Source organism: Eublepharis macularius, chromosome 8 (genome assembly GCF_028583425.1).
Source record: "Eublepharis macularius isolate TG4126 chromosome 8, MPM_Emac_v1.0, whole genome shotgun sequence".
Classification (NCBI taxonomy): Eukaryota; Metazoa; Chordata; class Lepidosauria; order Squamata; family Eublepharidae; genus Eublepharis; species Eublepharis macularius.
In genome coordinates, this window is record NC_072797.1 from 35,579,563 (window position 1) to 35,602,721 (window position 23,159).

At 41.8% G+C, this 23,159-nt stretch overlaps 1 protein-coding gene across 1 annotated transcript in view; it reads left to right on the plus strand.

Moving 5' to 3' along the window:
- The first annotated feature begins 15,527 nt into the window (after window positions 1–15,527).
- The window catches only part of RNF180 (ring finger protein 180), a 99,621-nt gene continuing 91,989 nt past the window's right edge, over window positions 15,528–23,159 (plus strand). The window contains exon 1 of the mRNA XM_054986938.1: window positions 15,528–15,632. Coding sequence (XP_054842913.1) covers window positions 15,528–15,632 — 105 coding nt within the window. The remainder of the gene's footprint in view (window positions 15,633–23,159) is intronic.

A 23,159-nucleotide genomic window follows, 5' to 3' on the forward strand; every position in this document is an offset into this window, starting at 1 on the left:
CAATTCCTTGTCTTTCCCCACATCCCTTTGCACGTGAGTCACTATTATATGCTGTTCAAACTATGACCCAAACCACACTACATAGGAACAATAAAAAACAGTGTGCTAAGAAAGAAATAATGAAAGCTACATTGTAGTGTGGAAGAGAGCTTCGTTGAATCCAGTGGGATGTACTTTTACATAAACAGGCATAAGGTTAGACAAGAAGCCTTACAATGAAGGTGAGCTAGTCTAGGGCTCACACGGCAACACAATACATGTAGATGCTTTGATATGATAATTTCAATGGAATGACCACTCCTAAAAGGATGTACATGGGGAACATGGCCTAAGACCCCTTTCAGGTACAATGTTATGTTTGACTCACTGATGGGAAGAACACGATACATACAATCCTGTGATCATCATTTTGTCTGAAAGAAGCGACAAGCATACACTCCAGCTTTTGAACCCGTATGCCAGAATCCTGATTTTTCGGGACTTTTGCTATATGTATACTGAGGCTGAAAATATGCATGTTGCCCTTTCAGACAAAATAGTGATCGTGTATATCAGGAGGTTCACAGCACATTCTCCTCATGTATACAGTCAGACATAATACCTGAAATCATAACACTTACTCCAAGGAACTTTCTGTTTTCAGATGACATATTCAGCTTGCCTCCTCCTGGCAATCACCAGCAATCTACAAGCAGAGGGGCAAACAGCCAGGATTTTGCCTGCTGCTGATGGGGAGAGTACTCTGTGGAATGGCCTGCCTGAAGAGGTCAGGAGAGCCCCCACTCTCCTGGCTTTCCGCAAACGATGCAAAACTGAATTATTCAAAAAGGCTTTTTAGACAGGAGGGCTGTATTGTAGGGAGAGGGTCTCAGATGCTTCACTAACTAGCTAAGGACCATAGACTTCACCACTATGTTGCCTTGCATATTATATGTTGCTTTAAATATGTACTCCTATATACTACCTGTGCTTCATGTCGCCTAACGTCAGTCCTAGAATTATGTTCTGTTTCAGCATATCTTCAGCTCTGTATTGGATCCTTGATAATGCTATGTCTTTGTAAACTTGTATTTATTTACCCTATGGCATTGTTTATGGAAAAATCCTTGACTTTGTATGGAAATGTCCTTGATACTGTATGGCAATGTTCTTGATACTGATGGTACTAATTTCACACTATGTAATCTGCCTTGCGTCTCAGTGAAAAAGGAGGACTATAAATGACATAAACAAACAAACCACTGGGATGGTCATGAACTAGATGATGCAATGGCCTCGGGGCTGGCTTTCACCTTAAAGACGGTAGCAATCTTGTCAATAGCTTAGAGGAGATTCACATTCCAGGCTCCCACTACAGCGTCAACAGAGTTATGTCTGGAATTCTAAAATCCCTCAGAGCATTTTTGAATCCAGAAGAATCCATGAATCTGTGGATGGGCCATTTTAAAGCCCCCGTTGTGGAGTGTGGGGCCAAGGTGTGGTGTCTTTCACGTGTGGAGACTGTTACTTTTTGAGACAGGGCCAAGGCAGCCAAAGAAACTGTAAAATCCTGGGCTGACCCTGGCGAGGAGCATTATAACATAACATAACATAACATAACATAACATAACATAACATAACATAACATAACATAACATAACATAACATAACATAACATAACATAACATAACATTTGATTCATATACCGCCCTTCAGGGCAACTTAACACCCACTCAGAGCGGTTTACAAAGTATGCTATTATTATCCCCACAACAGAACACTCTGTGAGGTGGGTGGGGCTGAGAGAGCTAGAAGCTGTGACTGACCCAAGGTCACGCAGCTGGCTTCAAGTGGAGGAGTGGGGAATCAAACCCGGTTCTTCAGATTAGAATCCTGCGCTCTTAACACCTACACCAAACTGGCTCTCATACATAAGCATTCAGCATGAATTTTGATGTTACCCGGAACAATCTCCAGCACCACATGCAAGACTTCTTCTGCCAACTCAGAAAGGGTCCTTATATTACTTCTAAAGATATAGCAAAAACAAATAAAGAGTATAATGAGAAGTGCTAAATGTCAGAATACAAACACAACATTTATCACATGTGGTGGACATGCAAGAAAGCAAGAAAATATTGGACAGAGATACATGAAGAAATGCAAAAGATATTAAAATTCCTGATGGATCTGAAAAATATGCTATTGAATATCTTACCAAGTAAGGTTACAAAAATACACAGTGAATTATTTAAGTATATGGTGACGACGGCAAGAGTAATATTTGCAGCAAAATGGAAGGCAGTGAAATGCCCAGACTTGAAGGAATGGAAGAATAAACCAAATAAATATGCGACATTGGCAAAATTATAATATATAACAGACTTCAGAATTTCAAGAAAACTTTCAATTATATAGCTGAAAATCAAGAACAAAATTAAATTAACATAAATAATGACAGAAGAATTAGGTAATGCATGCTTATAACAAAAATGTTATTTGTTGATAAAAATGTTATTAGATATAAAGACAAATGGTAAAGATAGAATAAAGATATTTAAACAGAAGTAAATTTTAAAAGTAAATTTAAGTAAGTTCCATATAAATGTATGATATTGAATTCAAATTATTATAGTTTATATTTTATGTTTGTATGCTTGTGGTTAGGTTACTGGGGAACTAGGCAGTTGGTAAACCAGCAGAATACCTAACCTATCCTTAGTTTCCAAAAAAAGGAGCATATAATACCATCTATAGTTTGTACTGGGGGTTTGCACTGCAGACTAGCCTTGTTTATGTCTACAGTTCTCCTTCCAGAAGTTATGCACATTTTTTCTCTTGTTCTGAAAGAAAGAATGAGTTTGTACTTCATATACTGTACCATGTGTGACTAAGCTTGTTTTAGCTTGGATAATTTTTTTAATTGCAGAATTGCTTTAAAAACGTTGCTTTTTAAACTCTCCAGTACTTTAAAACCACATTACAGAAGGGCAAAAACTTCAGCTAAGCTTCTACAACTTCCATTAGAAAGCTAGCAATGACTAATGAGCTATAAATCCTCTCGAGTTCCAAGAGAGAACAGGGTAGAGAACCTAAATGGAAAAGATCTGAGGAGAGGGGAAGTCTTTACATCATATAATGCATACTCTCATCTGTGACAAGTACTCATGCTATGTAACGTCCAGGAAGGTGTTAAGTGTAACATTTAGACCAGGCCTTATCCTTCTTCTGCAGTGAAAGGGGCAGCCCTTAATCTGCTCTCTGTGTTTGCAAAGTACCGCTCCACACGCAACAAATTACTGCATTGAAGTGATAGTCTCAGAGTTAAGTTAGCCGTGTTAGTCTGTGGTAGCAAAATCAAAAAGAGTCCAGTAGCACCTTTAAGACTAACCAATTTTATTTTAGCATAAGCTTTCGAGAATCAAGTTCTCTTCTATCAGGCATCTGAAGAAGAGAACTTGATTCTCGAAAGCTTATGCTAAAATAAAATTGGTTAGTCTTAAAGGTGCTACTGGACTCTTTTTGATCTCAGAGTTAAGGCATTCAGCGACTGTTGTTGAGAAACATGTAATTATTTGAATAATTAGGAATAGCAGGAAAATGAATACCTTTCATGTTTACTGAATTGGGGGGGGGTGCGTTTAAACAATAAGCTGTAAAAGGTACGACATTCTACTCTAGATAGTTCCAGTACCACAATTTTAAATAGTAACATTTGAGCCTTTTGCACTTTCCAAAATACAGCAATACAGTTAATTTTTCGTTCCCAAAGTTGTGCATTCCACCAGTTACTTTTCTAGATTTAAGTGTAACATAATCACAAATGGGGTCCAAAGATTTGATTTCTTGTAGCCTAAACTTAATTTAAAAATGGGCCCAATGCCATATCCTGTAGGCCCAGCTTCAAAATCTGTGTTCAGGGGCAGGGCCCCACAGTTAGTATCAAGCAATAATCAAAAGGAGAGAACCTCTGAATATGCACCTCAACATTTTTCTCACCTTTAAGTAATCATTTACCACACTGATGCTGTCTCTCCCCCCCCCCCCCACACACACACACAAAATGCACAAGTGTTCCCACCAGGATCAATGACACCACTTCGGAAGAGACATCATGGTGCCCATGAGGAACATGCTCATTGCGTGCTGGCCCTGGAGGTTTCCTGCCTCCTCGTCCCATTCCTCCGGGGCCTTTTCTCCTCACTGGTCAGGTGAGTGGAGATGGGGGGCAGAGGCTGGGAGCGGGGATCCCCCATCCCCACCAGGGGACCTGGCAACCTGTTCATACATCTAGAATTAGACTTTCTCAAGGCAAGGGTCCTAATGAACCATGCCCTACTCCTCAAAGGATACACACACTGAGACACTCGCATCAGACATCATATTCATCACAGCAAAGATCACTCAATCCAGACTGCTGGGTGCTATATCTTAACAGTCACCCCACTGACCAAAAATATTTTGGATTACAGTACAGTTTTAAAAATCCCTTTGCCCTTCTCCCGTTTCTGTGAAGACTGCCAACTTGGCCATAGTGAAATATCACAACAGTATCTATATAATTTCACAGAATGAAAGCTGGAACTCTTGGTAATATTTTTGAACATGTAAAAATTTCATAGGTTAACTGACTAATTTACAATTCACAGCCCTGCATTTTAGTTTGATGTCAAGCTTGCCAGATCCACTGCCCTAGTGGAAGATCCCGTCTCCAGCCTCCATAAGCCTCTGCTACCACCACCCGTTGCCGCTCACCTAGTTGGGGAGGAGAAAGGGCACCCGAAAACCCAGGGGCATTTTTTCCTGAACTTTTTTATATCATGGACCACAGCATCCTTATAGATTTTATTTTTATTTATTAACTTTGTTTATAACCTACCTTTCTGCCCATTTCTGGCTTACAGAGTTCTCCTGTTCTCCTGATTGATTTGAGCAGGGGACAAATGCACTTAGAAGGAAATGCAGAAAATTAGCTTCTGTCGTCATGAGATAAGAAACTCTTTTGCCTTCCATACCCCTATATATTTCTCCCCTGCTCTAATCAAGTTGATTACATTTTACATTCTATCTTTGCAGTGTAACTCCCTTCTTTGCAATCTCTTTTCAGTCCCTTTCTGACAGGGATATAAGGGGTCCCATTCCTACCTGTCCCATTCCTACCTGTATTTGACAAAGGGAGCCTCTCAAAAACATAAAGCTTTTCCTCCAGAAATTTTATTAGTCTTTAAGGTGCTACTGGTCTCAAATCTTGCTCTTCTACTGTCAACCAACATGGCTACCCACCTGAAACTATAAAGAAATATAGGATCCAGCAATAGATTTCTAACACATCGTCCAGTCTGTCCCTGAATCTAATCCCTGTTTCACAGACTCCAGCCTTGACTCAGAGGAACAATCTTGAAATTCATTTTTTTCCTACTCCTCATTTTGTCATTCCATTTAGTAGTCCTGGAATTAATGATGGACTCAAATGTCTTTTTTTAGCTGCAGTTTTAATATATTGCACATCAAAACAATCTCCCTCAGCTCCAGCATATGATAGTCTCATCAAATAGGCTAGAACCCAAAGTCCTTCCATTATTTTTGTCAGCACCTGCAGTGCGCTTTATTGGGGGCTGCATAAAGAAACAAGAAATAGCAATTAGTGCTACATCCTTCAAACTGCAATAATCACTCCAGATTCACAAAGGACCCTTGATGATCCCTCATTTTTTAAACAAAAGTGACAGCTTTTGTGAAGGGAGAGTAATAACTCAGTGAATTACACACATTGAGAAGGAAAATAATGAAAGTTCATCTTCCAGAAAGTTAGTGTGTATTTCTGTGCTGTTTTAAACTACAGACTCAGTCCTCAGAAATGCTTTAGCAAAGCTTTTTATGAATGAACAGCACTTTGACCAGACCACATAATGATATCATTCACCACCAATTTATTGTACCCTTGAGTGTATTCCAATACTTTCAGTGCTCAACATGAAAAACTTCCAAGTTGTTTGTGATGGGCACAAACTTGGTTATCAGTCATATTTGTCTTCCTCCTTTCCTTTCTGCAGTGTGCAGCAAGTGAAGACAGAAGTAACCTGAACTAACGGGGGTTAAATAAAAGAGTCCAGTAGCACCTTTAAGACTAACCAACTTTATTGTAGCATAAGCTTTCGAGAATCACAGTTCTCTTCGTCAGATGCACAGTTCTCTTTGTCAGACTAACACGGCTAACTCCTCTGGATCTATGACCATGGACAGCACCACATTCAGCCGAATGGAGAGGAAATCCATCAACCTCATGAAGAAACTGGCACAAATACATGCATCTGACAAAGAGAACTGTGATTCTCGAAAGCTTATGCTATAATAAAGTTGGTTAGTCTTAAAGGTGCTACTGGACTCTTTTTGATTTTGCTACTACAGACTAACACGGCTAACTCCTCTGGATCTATAACTGGGGTTAATTCCATTCCCAGAAACCTGAATTCTTTAACACAGATGAATTCTAATCAAGAATCCCAGTTACTAGGAATGAAATCAACTTCAGTTAGTTCAGGTGTTTGCATTTGAACATCATGACTCACTTGAAAAGTTCCATCTTTAATCTATGCATTCTTCATGAGAGAAGGAGCCGTTTCTCCCCATCACAAACTGAACATTTGTTTGTGATATCCTAATTAAAGTAATCATAAGCATGATTGGGACATGACCCAAACAATGTCAACTATGCATTAAGCATTTGAGGTGCTTCTTTAGAAGAACCATACAAATAGGGGAACCACAAGGATTTGTGGGGGGCATTTGTTTCCTCTCTCTCTTTCCTAAAAGCCCCCAGAGTGTCTCCCCTTTTCCTGCTTCCTTCTCTCTTTCCCAACCTTTATCTGACCTCATCTTCAGGTTTCCCACCTTCCCTCCCCCTGGCAGCCTCTAACTGGAAAAACTATGGCTGAGTTGCATAGTACCAGCTAGTGGGCCAAGGCCAGTTGTGCATTGCTGGTTGATGGGCCCAGGTTGTGTAGTGGGGAACCTTCAGGGGTATTTAACTTTCCCCTGTATCCCCTTCCCCACGATATTTTCATTTTCCCTCCTCCTGGCAGTCCCCTTAGCCTCAGCTTCTCCTGTTCTCCTACCAATCCACCAACTAACCTTCCTTTTTTTGGCCACCATCTTCAGCTATACTCATTTATTTCATTTATATCCCACCGTTCTGCACAGTGGGGGACCCAAAGCAGCTTACATCATTCTCCTCTCCTTCATTTTATCCTCATAACAACCCTGTGAGGAAGATTAGGCTGAGAATGTGTGATTGGCCCAACGTCACACAGTGCACTTCCATAGCAGAACCGGGACTGGATCATGAGTTTCTCAAAACTGAAACTCTATTATGCATCACTGGCTTTCATGGGATTGCTGCTGTTGAACAGTAACGAGCAGCCAGTCCTGGGTGAGTTATGCAAGCCACATGGTATCACAACACCCAGTGATTGCTCCTGGACCTGATGAGTCCTCCATCAAAGGTCAAAACAGACCTGTAAAAGGCCCTGACACTTCTCCTGGTCTTTTAGCTACTGAAATCAAGATTTGAAAATAGTTTTGTAGTTGCCTAGAAACCCCCACAATCACTGAGAAGACTTTCATTTCTTAAAGCTGTAAGTGCTGCTTCTATTATTGTGCGGTGTGTATGTTACGTGCACAATGAATTTATTTTTAGGCATCACATTTTTCTGGAAGCCTGGGGTCTATCTTGTCAGTTCATGGCTCCAATCTCTGGATTTATGTATCCTTAGATTAGGCCATGCTTATTGATATAATGATGATGAATCAGTAACTTGTGTTAATTTTTAAAAATCCAAGTTAATTATCAATTATTAACTATTAGATTATGAAACAATGACATTTAAATAAGTGCAATTCACTATTTATAACTGTATTTATCAAACAGTTCTTCCTTTGGCACAGTACCTTAAACTGGTAAGAGAGTGAAAGGAAGCATAGAAAAGGAATGCAGGGCAGGAGATGCCCACCTAAGTTTAATAAGTGCAGAGTCCTATTGGGATACCTTACAACCAAGAGTTGTCATTCCACCCTTTGCTATAAAAAGACAAGAGCATTCTTGGCTTCATAAAACATTTTACAATAGTTAGCTGCAGCCCAAAAGGCTAAGAATGAAACTTCTATTATCAGAAACAGCTTACCTCTGGTTACTGGCAGAGAATGGCTAGCTGAGCAGCCTCAAACAGCAGCCTGAATCAAGTCTTCACCTTGCAGGTGCAATTCAACACACCTGATTTCTTGATGACATTATACATGCTATTTTCCTATCCCTGCCAATGGCAGCTAATAATGTGAACATATGGCAGGTAACACATAGTACAGTTACATCAGAACATGAATGAGAAAGAAAAACTCAACAAAGCTCTGGTTGTATTGTCGAAGGCTTTCACGGCCGGAGAACGATGGTTGTTGTGGGTTTTCCGGGCTGTATTGCCGTGGTCTTGGCATTGTAGTGAGAGATCTCTGTCTTTTGGTGCTACACCTCTGAAGATGCCAGCCACAGCTGCTGGCGAAACGTCAGGAACTACAATGCCAAGACCACGGCAATACAGCCCGGAAAACCCACAACAACCAAAGCTCTGGTTGTTCAGCAAAAAGCCTTGCACTCTTTGTAGTGTGCATTCCTGCCTTCTATTTGGACACCGTATGAGTCTTCTGGGGATGTTGTTAGAGCCAGTGTGCTTAATACAATCCATCTTGGTCGGACAGTGCAAGGCAATTCATATATGTGGAAATCTATCATCTCTGTCCTCTGCAAAATGTAGAAATTCTGAAATAAAGAGCTTGCCCATTATCTATGTATGTACATATATGTCTTGGTGATATTTTCAATAGGAGGCAATGAAATTGCTGTTTAGCTATTTCCAAGCCTACCAATATTACTGTCCTTAGTACTAGGAGGAAACTGACATATGTGAGAAATGGTCATATAACCCCCTTTGTAAAGTTGCTGATCAGGAAGCAAACATCAACCAATGCAGGCATAATAGAGGTAATTTTTAATTACTTACTTAGTTAACCACCCATTATTAGTCTTCTGCCTGCTGTACATTAATTTTTTTATTTCAACCCACTAAGCTTGAACTTTGTATGTCCAAGTTGCAACTCTTGCAGATGTTAGCATCTGAGTTGTCATAATATATTTGGATGCAAGAAATGAGTTGTAAATGATGCAAGCTGACTGCATAGATTCTATGAAAAGCTTTAGAACAAGTTGCATGTAGATAATCTGTCAACACAGCCCAGCAGTGAAGCCAAATGTCTCATTCAAGCAGACATACGCCACACAGCCAATTTCAGCTCTGGGCTTTTCTACACAATTGCTGAAAACATGCCCCAAGCACATTTTAGCTGCTGTGCAATGATCACTCAACCAGTTTCCTCTGTGACAACAATATATGTTGATCTGTGACTGAAAAGACAAGGGGAATGGCTCTCTAGCCTCAGAGTGTCAAAATACTAAGTGTCCCTTAGAAGCTGCATCCCTTTCTCCCAGGAATAATACCATGGTAATACCTGGCCCCCAGCCATTGGCCAAGATCTGACCAGCTGTAGGGAGGTTGCTTTCCACCAGTCCTTCCAATAAAAAACACTGTCCCAACAGTCAGTTGCCCTGACTACAGAGGTGAGCACAAAGTCACCCTAGCTCATCACTAACTAGGGGACCAAAATGTTCTATGCAGTTATCCCTGGAGAACACCAACAATGGAGGATCAGCCTGGCTCCAACTGGATGTTAACACTTATTAACAAATACTCTGGTACTGCCAAACTGTTTGAACAGCAGAGTAAAAAGAGGTAATAAATATTATCATGCTTGTACATAACATTATAATGCATGCAGTATTAATTCTGCTGCAGGAGACACCTGTAGTGCTCCACTCTTTAAAATATATACTTAAAGCAGTTGTAGTAGGGAGATTTGGATTTCAAGGAAGTTTGTCTGTATATATTTCAATGAACCAAAAGGTTCAAAATTGGCCACAGGAGGAGGGATGTTGCTGTTCACTAATATTCAATAGGTAACCATAACACTCAACACACATTTGTAGAAAGTAGCAACCAGAAAGTCCAAATTCTTCATAAATGAAGAATTCTCTGCCAAAAAAAAAAGTTTTAGGGAACACTTGCAGACTGTGCTTCTAAGCAAACATGTAAACATGCAGAACGGCTATCGGAGAGTTTATTTTGTGTAATTCACATAACTTCCAGAATGTATTTGAATTCGATTTTTATTTTATACTTTTCAAATTTCTGTTATGCATACCCTATTGTATTGTTTACTGCTGCCCCAGCTGTTGACTTGCATGGACTTACACTGTATAACCCACCTTGGTCTCAGTGAGAAAGGCAGAGTATAAATAACATAAATAAAAATAAAGATGTAGAATCCCAACAGGTTAGGGCAAGCAGGATTTATGTGATCAGACTTCAGAGGGTTTTTTTCTGTACCAAAGCTTGCCTATAAAATAATGTTAAGAAATACAATGCAGAACATGTGGGTATGTAAGGAGCACATTCCCTTCAGCAGTGAATAACCACAAATCTTTCTCAAGCACCTATAAGGGCTTTTACAGAAAAACTGGCTTAAGAGTCCAGTTGCTCTTTTCAGCTGCTACAGACTAACCCATAAAGACTAACAGCCCCATTTGTTGATCTACTACCACTAAATATGTAGCCATCATGTAGCTAATAGCCATTGAAACCCTTTATCTACACATGAAGCTGCCTTCTTTGAGTCAGGCCATTGGTCTATCAAGGTCAGTGTCCTCTATTCTGACCATCAGCCACTTTCCAGGTCTCTGAGTCGGGAACAGTTCACATCACCTACCACCTGAATCCCACCCACTCCCCTTTTAAACTCGAGGTACTGGGAACTGAACCTGACACCTTTTGCATGAAAATATATCCTTTGCTTCTGATCCCTTTCCCATAATCTGACTAGGCAATGGCACTTAGGAGACGGAGAATAAATGGAAGTGGGTGGGTTACTGACATAAATATTAATGCCACCTGCCCTCGGGATGCTTCCTTCAACAGTACAAGGGCTGCAGGAAAATTCCTTTCCATTTTCTGGCGCTCTTCAAAAATAAAAGAAGAAAAAATAAAAATACAATCCGCAATTTGTTGTGATGCAGATAGACTTCCTTCCCCACCGCTTGTCCCCCGCCTCAGCCAGAGACCTTGGTAAGAAAAGGTGAGGAAGGGAAGGAAAGGGAGGGGAGGGGGGTAAGGTGCGCAGAAGATCAGCCTTCTTCTACTTCTTTGACCGGGGCTGAGCGCTTTTCGCAACCGTTTGTCTCCCATCTCTTCCCGTTTACTGCAACCGTTGCAACGTCTGGGCGAAACCGGCAGGGTCGACTCTTCCCCCCCCTCCCCCTACAGAGCCCCACTGGCAGTGCTCGCCGGCAAGGCTGGGCAGAGGCAGGTAAACGGGCGCGGGCTGTCTCCTCGGCTGCTAACGGTCGCCCTCTCCGCTGAGGCGGCGGCGGCCTACTCGCTTCGACCGGAGGCGCCGCCTCCTCTCACCTCACGGGGGACGGGCACGGGGCGCCTGAGAGGAAGGGGCATGGCGCTCTGGCCCTTTCGCATGACTAGCGTCGCTTTGGCAGCGGAAAAGGGAGAGCCTAGGCGAATGGTCTTCGTCTGGGGGCACAGCCTGGCCGGAAAGTTCTCCTGCGTAAACGCCATTAGTATGCCTGGGAGGGCTCTTCGTCATCTCCCGTTCAGTCCTAGGGGAAGAATTGTTGCAGCGTGGTCTTGTGCGTGTATATTCAGAAGCGAGTCCAATCTGTGGAGGCTCAGCAGCACTAGAGAATACTCTTTAACTGTTTAGTCACCTCTCCCGTGTGTATGCCATCCTTCCTTCAAGGAGCCTGGGCAGCATCGGTGGTTTTCCCTCTCCCACTAAGGCAGGTTAGGCTGACAAACAGTGGCTCTGCTGGAGTCCAGTTGTCAACCGGTGACCTTCATGGGCGAAGGGCAGCTTTCTCCCATATGAACTTGCTCTTTTGTTGAGAACATTCTCAGAGGTAGGTGCTTCTGCCTTGAATGGTTAGGTAGATGGTAATTGAGGGTAGCCCAGATCTCCCCCCACCCCAAGATTCCCCCTGCTCCCTCCCCAGGTCAACCCAAAGAATGTATCAAAACAAATCACATGATTTGCTCAGCTCTGGGGGCCTGCAGGTATCTCCCCCCCCCCCACACACACACTTTTGCACCCTAGTGGGAAATTATCTTCATGAACATGTGAGTTAGAATGTTGGACTAAGATCTGGAAGAAGCAGGTGCAAATCCCTGCTGCCAGGGACGTTTGCTAGGTGACCTTGGGCTACTTACAAACTCAGCCTACCTCACAGGGTTTAGGCTAATTGGGGTCCCTATTGGGAAGAAAAGAGGGCATAAATAAAGTAAACTAATAGAAATAAATTTGGCAGCTGTTCTACTGTATTTTACAATCTGAGCCTATGAATGTCTTCGTAGAATTCTAATTCTGTGTAACAGGGTGCACTTTCAAGCAAGAGTTCTTAAGACTTTTGTGCTCCGAATTAAGATGTTTGTATTTGCTCAGGCCTGTAAGGGGATTTAATTAGAACCCCTTTGTTATTTTATTGTGGCTGTTAATTGTTTGTGTGTGTGTGTGTGTGTGTTTTAGTTGTGGATTTTGATTGCTGTTTTCTATAAGCCACTTTGAAAATCCTTTGTAGTGCAAAGGGGGACTATAAATGTTAACCAGGGGAACCTAAAACCATCTTAGATAGGTTTGAGTAGGTAGCCATGTTGATCTGTACTAGAAAATCAGGATTTGAGTTCAGTAGCACCCTAGAGACCACCGAGATTTTCAGGGTATAAGCTTTCGAGAGGGAGTTTTGATTCTCGAAAGCTTATACTCTGAAAATCTTGTTGGTCTCTAAGGTACTACTGGACTCAAATCCTGCTGTTGATCTATCTAGAGTTTTCTTCCCATTTGTGAGGCGCTGAAGACTAGGCAGGCCATAGTCTTTATGAAAGAACTGGTGGAATGAACCCTTTCTAAAATGTCTATAGCTCAGTGATAAATCACATGCATACTTGAAGTCCATGTTTTTGTTTGCATGTTTGTTTAAAAATGATTTCAGGTAGGACTGAAGTTCAGCTCTGCCCAAGAACCTGGAGAATTGCTGATTATCATAATTGACAGTGCTTGGAGGATGGACCAATGGTAAGACTGAGTGTGAAGAATGTCATATGTTCATATGAACTTGTACAACATTTGAAACGTGGTTGATAGGGGTATGATTTAAAAGGATACTTATGCAGGCATGCTGAATTCTCCCTTGCCCCCTCTTCCACAATACATCCCCTGAAGTGATATTCTCTCAGGTGGACTCCAATGCCAAAACATACATAAGATTCAGGTCCTGAATCATTAGCTAGGCTAAATTTTCCTGTTATACACTAGCTGTAGGCAAGATGGTCTATAAGCATTTGGAGATTACCTTTGCCACACCATCCCATGTATTGTCGTCAAGATGCATATTGTGGAAAATTTGAGTCCTAATCTCATTTTATAAATGGTGCACTGTTTTTGATGCTTCACTTGTGACATGCCTCTGATAGTCAACACATACCCTAATCATTAGGAGGTAAAAAATAAGATACCTTAAATAAAAAGAGAATGTTGGATTGTGCTGGTAAATTGTTAGACGTTGGCTAGATGTTTTTAATATTCATTTTATCCCTGCACAGAAATATCTGGCTCTTGACCCAAAGCAATGGTTTAATGGTCAGAGAACGTGCTGTTCCAGGGCAAATTGGCAGCTGTTCTACAGCATTGCATTACATTTGTCTGGCAGGAAGTTATTTTTGCAACCAGGGGGCTTGCCTGTGTGAACAAAGTAGCCAAAATTTCCCTTTAGCATAATGTGCAAGAATTTTAAAGTGAGGTGCTGATTGTTGTAAATGTGAAAATCTGACACTTAACTGGATCATTCTAGAACATTTTCCTGAGATTAAGCCCCATTGAATTGACTTGAGTTGGATTCTAAGTAGACTCGTTTAAGATTGCTTTCACATATAGCAATACTTTTACTTGTAACAAGTTCTAATCCTAAAGGGTATACCTTGAAGGTTGTGGAATGAATCCTTCAGCAGTTTTTTTTTTCTCTGTTGCATTCAGATAACATCATTGGTTTGTTTTCCCTTCTATGTGTTAGCTTTTCTCCTAGGTATGTAATTTTATCAAACAGAAGGACTGATTTGTGTCCCATTATAATACTGTAAACTCATCTGTCTCATTTCTCTCCTTTTCCTAACTTGCTTCTTTTCTATAGTTTGAAAATGGACAGTTTCTTTGTTGAATTCAAGACTGCAGCTATTCCTGTCACTACTCAATCATTATTTACATAGGCCGTTTTCACACTACTAACCTGCTTCTGTAACATTGCAAAGCGTCGCACAAAAAACACGGAAGATAGCATCTTCTCGCAAGAGTTTTGCACAAAGACCCTATCTTCCACTGTTTTTGTGCAACGTTTCGCAACATTATGGAAACAGGTTAGTAGTTTAAAAACGGCCATAGTTTACTGTTGCAAATAATTTGTCCCTGTACTATACTTAAATTGCAGCCTGGCTGTTTCACCTTTGCCACACATGAGACTTAACCAGGCCATCATATTACGTCACTCCTCACAAAATTCATACAGACCTGTAAACTATTTTTTTCCGTCTACAGCACATCAAATTTTGAACTGCAGTATTCAGATAGTAATTTCAGTACAGAACAGTCAAGTAAATCATATATAGCATGAGTAGAGTGGCATTTGTGTAAGGGAATGTTCCACTTCCTCTTTCCCACTGCAGCCTCTTGTGCTCATGGATATCAGTGGATTACCTGAAAGAGCATAGGGAAGCAGTGGGAGTCTGCAGTGGGATGGGCAAATTGGCAAAAATTCTCTCCTTTTCCACTGGTGGAAGTATTGTCCAAAATCATGGTAGGAAACCACCCCATCGTGACTAATGGCACTATATAAGAGCAAACTATACTGGTGTACTAATAGTACACCAGTATAGTTTGCTCTTATATAGTGCAATTAGTACACCTCGTTTATATATAGTGCAATACACCTCCCACCTTCTAAGTGGGATGTAAAGTCTCAGGGATCTCCATTCCTACTCATATCAGATGAAAGCCTGACTCTCTGGAAAATCTCGTTGATCTTTAAGTTGCTACTGGACTTGAATCTTGATCTACTAAATACTAAGTACTGAAGGTAAGCTAGATATTGAGCATATTGCAAATTTTGTCTTTAGAAAAATTGTGTTTATTTTTCTCCCCTATATGCAATCTTTAGAATAAAGTGGTGCCTGCTCTTTGAACCCAAACAACACCCACAGATGCAGTTTTTCTAAAAATGAACATATTTGTATGTTAAGTGAGTTTAAAACCATGTAGAACTAGATCAGAATATTAATCTTGTGCTATTTTTACTTTTCTCTAACAAATATACAGTTAAAGCAACCAAAGTTAAGATGAATAGTCCAAAGCAGGTTGACATGCTTCGTTGCTGGAAGTGCAGAAAATATGTAGCGAATTCTGGTTGTCTTGTGAAAGACCAAACAACAGATTTATTTGATGTAAGTAAAAAGATTTTTCTTTTAAACCATTGTTGTAACATATTATAAAACATAGGCATATCAGATTTTCCACATTGAACAAATACACTGCTTATAATTCTTTTATCATTGCAAACCAGAATACGGGCATTAATTTGTTGAGCCATGTATTTGAACAAATTTCATTTTCAACACTACAATTTTTTTATGCCAAATGTGTCTAATTGGAAGTGACATCTTTTTCCAGTATAGCAAATAGAAGAAGGGTATTGTGAAAGCAATGTGTCACATTGGAGGATAAGAAAGTGGATAAGCCCATGATGGTATAGCTGAAGTAACTAGGTTTTGTAATAGTAATGCCTGAGTGTATGAGGAGACAAAGTGTGTTTGTTGCAGGGTTTGGTTCCTGGACTTTAGTCTCTGTTGAGTGGTTCATTATTTCTCTATGAGAAGCTGCTTTAGGTTAGGGCTGTCTGTAAACAAGGGAAAACTTGCCACACAAGAGTCTATCCAGGATAGACTGTGTTGAGCTGTAAGTTGTAAATGACACCCAGTGGTATTCTGTTCTTATCTCCTTTTGGCTTATCTTGTAGTAGGTTATTTCTGGGTCTGGCTTGTCAGTTTGTTTCTTTACATCATTGAGTGAGTATTGTAATCCCAAAAATGCACGTGTTAAATCCTTCAGGTGAAAATCACTGTCTGAGGTATTACAGCAAATGTGGTTATAAGTGTAATGCTTGATCAAAGAAAATGGATTGCTTGGTATGCTACATATATCAGAAAATCAGTGACATTTTAAAAATGTAAAGTACTAAAAGTTTGAGTCTTGGTATTTGATTTTTGAGTGTGTTTTTTAAAATCCAATTCTTTGTGCCATTCCTGCTGTCTTACAGCATCAGTTAATTATCAGGCACTAGTTTCTACTGGCTCTCCTGCTGACATCTTTTATGATGCTGGTTCAGAGAGAAGTGTAAAGTGAAAGTGCACCATGCTGATTCTTTATCCACAATGAAATGCTGTGTTTGTCGGAGAAAGAAGTAATTGATGGGGAATAACACTAATTTTCAGACTTTTGCGCTGATATAAACATACACTATTGGTAACAGCTTTATTTTTAATCAAATTGGATGGTTCCTACACAATCAGAAATACCATTCTTTTCGGTACTTATAGCAACTCTTGAAATATTTTGCCCCCTGTAGGAAGTAGAAAAATCAGTTTTAAAAGGAATTTCTGTGAATTTGCAGCAGATTGTTATATCTGTAATCATTCCCACACATTCTTCTGATGTGATTGCGTCATTCAGCATGATAGGCAGGGCTTTTTTATGAAAGTATTCACTGGGCCATTTGGGGGTTCTTCCATGTCCTGAGGAGGGAATTGGTAGAAATTAGTTCATCTTTATGAGTACTGCCACCTTTTTTTAAAAAAATGCACTAATGATAGCGATTAGGTGAATAACTAGTGGTTAAATGTGAAATCAGTGAACATGTTGTCTTGGATTTGCTAACTAAAAAAAGGAAGGCAGATCCAAAAGTTGTACATTAATCTTATCCAAACTTATTGGTGACCTCCACCCAGGTATAGATATCATTTGATCTGTGAGTTCTATGTAATTTTATGGGACTTCTGTGAGTCCAGTAAGATCTTGGTGGGTGTCCCACTTTGATGGATATGGCCCTGTCCACATGCCATTAGAGTTGTATGTCTTTTTAATCCTAACAAAAAAGCTGTTTTGACTTTGCCCAAAGCCATTTCTTTTTCTTGTTTGACCCATTTCAGAAGAAGAATCCCAAGAATCTGGTCATGCACTCAAGTCAACAGGTCAGTGTGCTTAGTGCACATTTTATATCCAGGACAGTGTGCATTCTATGATTCAAAGCAAGTGATGTATAAGTGCAGATTTTGCTTTGAGAATCAAATTCAGTGGCCTCTATCCAACCTAGAGATGTAAAATTTCTGGAAATGTTCAAGCCATGGAGGAAAAGCCTTTTTTTTCCTTTTTGTTTCTTTCCCCATGAAAAAAATGGAAATTGAGGAATTGTCGAAGGCTTTCACGGCCGGAGAACGATGGTTGTTGTGGGTTTTCCGGGCTGTATTGCCGTGGTCTTGGCATTGTAGTTCCTGACGTTTCGCCAGCAGCTGTGGCTGGCATCTTCAGAGGTGTAGCACCAAAAGATAGAGATCTCTCAGTGTCACAGTGTGGAAAAGATGTGGCAGGTCATTTTTATCTCAGGAGGGGTGGGACTGAGCTGAGTCATCCTGTAAGAGTTTCCCAGGGTGTGGAATGCTAATGGCGGGAGGCTTCACTGTATCCTGAGGAGGTTCTTTTGCATATGGATTGATGCTTGATGTGCTAATCTTCTCTGCAGGGCTATTGTTGGGTGTGGAGCGTTTTGTTAGCCTGGTGTTTTTCAGAACTGGAAACCATGCTCTGTTCATTCTTAAGGTTTCTTCTTTCCTGTTGAAGTTTTGCTTATGCTTGTGAATTTCAATGGCTTCCCTGTGCAGTCTGACAAAGTAGTTGGAAGTGTTGTCCAGTATTTTGGTGTCCTGGAATAAGATACTGTGCCCTGTTTGTGTTAGGCTATGTTCAGCCACTGCTGATTTTTCAGGTTGTCCAAGTCTGCAGTGTCTTTCATGTTCTTTTATTTTTGTCTGGATGCTACGCTTTGTGGTCCCGATGTACACTTGTCCACAGCTGCAGGGTATACGGTATACTTTCTCAGTGAGGAAATTAATCATCTAAACCACGCACTTCAGGCAAATGGCTACTCCAGAAATGAAATCCGAAGAGCAATCAAACCCAGGATGAATCAAACAACCAAGGAAAAACAGTCTCCTACAGGAAAAGTGTTTTTGCCATATATCAAAGGAATTACTGATCAGATGGGAAAGCTTATGAAAAAGCATAACCTTCAAGCAGTATTCAGACCCACCCGAAAAATACAACAGATGCTACGATCAGCAAAAGACAGTAGAGACCCCCTCACCTCTGCAAGAGTATACTGTATACCCTGCAGCTGTGGACAAGTGTACATCGGGACCCGACAATAGCCCTGCGGAGAAGATTAGCACATCAAGCATCAATCCATATGCAAAAGAACCTCCTCAGGATACAGTGAAGCCTCCCGCCATTAGCATTCCACACCCTGGGAAACTCTTACAGGATGACTCAGCTCAACCCCACCCCTCCTGAGTAGATATAAATGACCTGCCAACACCTTTTCCACACTGTGACACTGGGAGATCTCTGTCTTTTGGTGCTACACCACTGAAGATGCCAGCCACAGCTGCTGGCGAAACGTCAGGAACTACAATGCCAAGACCACGGCAATACAGCCCGGAAAACCCACAACAACTATCTATAGAATCTTTATCCCTGCTATCTGAGTCTCAGGCCTTCTCAAAAATAAAATCCACTCTTTTGGGATTAGAGTTACAAACTCTCTGTAGTTTTGCTAATAGAACTTGCTCTCCCCTAAACTTGGGGATTTTCCATAATGTAAATCTCCCAGCAGTATACCTTTACCAACTCCTGGCTCCCAATTTACGTAGAGCCTTTTCTCTGGCCAGATTTAATGTTCTTCCTTCAGCCATTTTTTATCTGGCAGATTTCATGGGATTCCTTATTATAGCAGATGTTGTCCTTGTTTGATGGACTGTGTTGAAACTGTTTCCCATGTTCTTCTCCAGTGCCCTTTTTATCTGGCGCCACGCCGGGAACTTCTACATCCTATATTAGCCCAACTTTCAGAGTTTTCTGATGATTTTAAGGTTCAGTTCCTGCTTGACAACCCAGATGGGGAAATAACTGAAATAGTAGCTAAGTTTCTCTACAGTGCCATGGCTATACGCCCTGACAAGTAATATTCTGTACTGGTTTTGCTGCACTGTTGCCCTGCTCCTGTCTGTATTTTAATCTCATTTTGTATGGAGTCTCTGTATTTAAAATTTTATATTTTATATATTCCAATAAAGGCTTGCTTGACTGACACACACACACAAACACACATTGGGAGTTAACCTCCGCCCAAATTATATGAGTAGCACCAGTAGCTAGGCAACCACAACAGTATTACCAGCCTTCCAGCCTTGGTTTCTGTCAGTAAAAGGCAGGGGGAGGGGGCAGGGCTTTTTCCAGGGCTGTTTTGGCCTTTAAAGGAGGACTCGTTGGGCCAATCCTAGCAATAACTGCAGGGCAACTTTTTACAATGCAAGCTACATTACTCACCCAGGACTGTCTGCTTAATACTGTTCAACAGCAGCCACCTCACAAAAGCCAGCATGGTGTAGTGGTTAGAGTGTCAGACTAGGATCTGAGAGATCCAGGTTAAAATTCACACTCTACTTTGGAAGCTCATTGGGTAACCTTGGGCTAGTCACACACTGTCAGCCTAATCTACATCACAGGAGTGTTATGAAGATAAAATGTAGGAGAGGAAAAGGGTGTAAGCTGCTTTGGGTCCCCATTGTGGAGAAATGTGGAGTATAGATGAAGCGAATAATTAAATAGCTTGAGATGAGGGGTGGGTGGGTGGGTGGGAAGGAGAGAAGGAAGTGAGGAAAGGTGGGGATATGGGAACTGCAAGGTGGAGGAAAAGAGGAAATAGTGTGGGATAATACAGGTGAAAATGAGCCCCCTGCCACAGTTCCTTGTAGGTTTTACAGTATGCAACCAGGCCTAGCTCTGCTGGTACCACCCAGTTGGGCTGTAGTGTCTGGGTAGAGGCTTCCATGGGGAGGGAAGGAAAGTTTAAAATGGGGGAGTAATAAAGATAGGTTACCTGGTGGGTGGGAAGGAAGCAGGAAAACGAGAGAGGCTATGGGGGCTTTCAGGGAAGGTAAAGAGAAAGTAGTTGGGGAGGAAATGAGTTTCCCCCTGAAAGTTCTTGCGGGTCCTCCACTTGTCTCATATCTAATAGCCAAGTGGCCCCACCAGGTGGATGGTTATATCTGAAAATTGGGACCATTGGCTACAAACCAGATGATTCTGCATACTTGCAAGAACTCCTAGGTTTGCAGAAAAATCTGAAAATACATGTAAGTTATATTGAGGGTTTTAAATCCTCCCCTAAACAAACACGTTTTCTGGGTATGTGCAGAAACACTATTAACTCTTGGTTCATGGGTAGCAGCAATAAAGCTGTTGGTGGGGAGTGCAGAAAGGGGTTAATCTACAGGTCAGGCTGAGGATGAGGGGGTTGAGGAAAAGAGAGGAGGCAAGGAAGAGTGAATGTCCATGCATGCGGGGAGCGTAGGAAGCCCACTATGGAATCCCTGAAATTCCATCCCTGTGATTTTCACACCCCCGCTTGTAATTATCTGATGTTGTAGATTGTGATACGTTAAAGAGTCATATTGCTCATATTGAGTAAAACCTTGTCTTTCATTTTACTCGTTACAAAAGGGAAAAAAGATCAAAGAACTGTTCAAAATATTTGATCAATACTGTTACCCACAGGGCCGACCCGCCCATTGAGGCCGGGCCGGCAGCCGCCTCGAGCACTAAGGCGCCGGAGGGGGTGCCGGCCCGGGGACGGGAGTGCACGCCACAGAGCTCAATTGCCCCGTGCTGCTGCGCCCATCCAGGAGCGCATGCTGGTGGCAGCAGCACGGGGCCACTGAGCAGGCAGCCTCCCAGCCCTCCCGCCCAGTTGCTCTGGCTGCTGCCACCACCAGCACACAGCTGTGGGCCAGGCATGGCAGGAGGCTGGGGCAGCGTGCGGAGCATCTGAGTTGGAGGGCTGGGAGGATGCACGCCACTGCGCATCACCCCGGCTGCCTGCCATGCCTGGCCTGCAGCTACTGCGCCCAGCCAGGAGTGCATGCTGGTGGCGGCAGCATGGGGCAGCTGAGCGGGCAGCCTCCCATTCAGTTGCTCTGTGGGCCAGGCACAGCCGGTGGCCAGGGCGGCCGGCTGCACCTGGCCTGCAGAGCAACTGAACAGGAGGGCTGGAAGCCCCCCCCCCCGTGCACGCACCCAGCCCTGTGTGATGATGTCACATGCAGTGACATCATCATGCAGTCTTGCGCGTGCGTATGTGCACACGCAGCGGCAGTTCTTAAGCTGCCTCAGGCTCCAGCAATGCTGGCGCTGGCCCTGGTTACCCATACAGGTACCTGTGCAGGGATTATAATGTGCAAAGTAGTAAAGAGTCCAGTAGCACCTTTAAGACTAACCAAAGGAGCTACTGGACTCTTTACTATTTTGCTACTACAGCACGGCTCACTCCTGTGGACCTATGAGTATGCCAAGTATCTATTACACATTTAAGAGTCACATGACCTGGCAGTTATCTTCAGGATCTTCTGCCGCTGTAAACCAGGGCCCTGGTTTGCAGCACTCTGAAAGAGCAAAGAAGAAAATATCTCTTAAATACAAAAGATCTTTGTTCCCCTAACAAGATAAAGAATGAGAACATGGCAAGGCAAGAATAGTGAAATGAGACAGTACAATAAACAAATGCAAAACCTTTGCTGTTGTTTATTGGGGGGAAACCTAAAAAAAGAAGACTGGCAAGCAGTTAGGCAAGTCAGTAGTGCTTTGGGGGGAATAAAGGGGAAAAAGGAAACATACAAGCCTGATCCTGAAGAGAAAAGATGAGTGAAAGTTCAGTCCAGTAGCAGGTGATGAAAAGCAGGTCTGGGGTGAGATTCCAGGGTTCAAAGGGGGAGAAAGTTCAATGATTTCAGCAAGAGGAAGGAAGGAGACCAACCGTGAGGTTTGGATAATGAGTAGGATCCTGAAACTGGCTACCAAGGTTTGGAGGATGATTTTTATATACCTTTAATTATGTCAAAAGAGAGGCAGCAATTTTTGTGGGACAGGATTGAATTTAGGGCTGAAACATGAAATTTATTGGACAGTGAGAAAATAACTGCTAAAGTTGTCCCACAAGGGAAGTTTGGATGATGAGACTAGTGATTGAGTTATGAAAAGAAAATGGGATGTCAATGAGAGATGTGTTCAGGCTGAAAACGGCTGGGGCAGGGCTGGAAATTCTGTCTCGGAGTCTGATTGAATCAATCTGGATAGTGGAGGGATTTGGGCAAAGTTAGGAACCTCGGTTATTATCCAACAAGCTTGAGTCAATTATTCATCCACAAGGTGTGAAGGAGCTCTAGAGGTTTGAGACAAAAGTTCTTTTGGTTCTTTTATCAATGATTCCATAGAGCATTCCAGCAAGTGGGCTATTCCCTTTTTAGAGAGACTTGGGGAATTCCTGCCAGTTTCAGGAGCCCCCCAATTTAATATCAAGATAGATATTTAATCCAGGCTTCTTTCAGTTCAGCCAGATCTTTAGGGGTTAACAACTCTGGGGGTTTGTGGAGGTATCAGTAGGTATTGTAAGTATCAGTAATTAACAATGTTTGTCAACTTTTGACCCATTAATTAACCAAATCTTTTTTTGCTTGATCAAATGGTCAACCTCACATTGTTCTAAAATAATGACAGTAAGCATGCAGTCAGTTTAAAAAGATAACACAGTATATGGGAATCTTTTCTGCTGCTTCTTAAAATGTTATGGTTTATTTTTAGAGTTG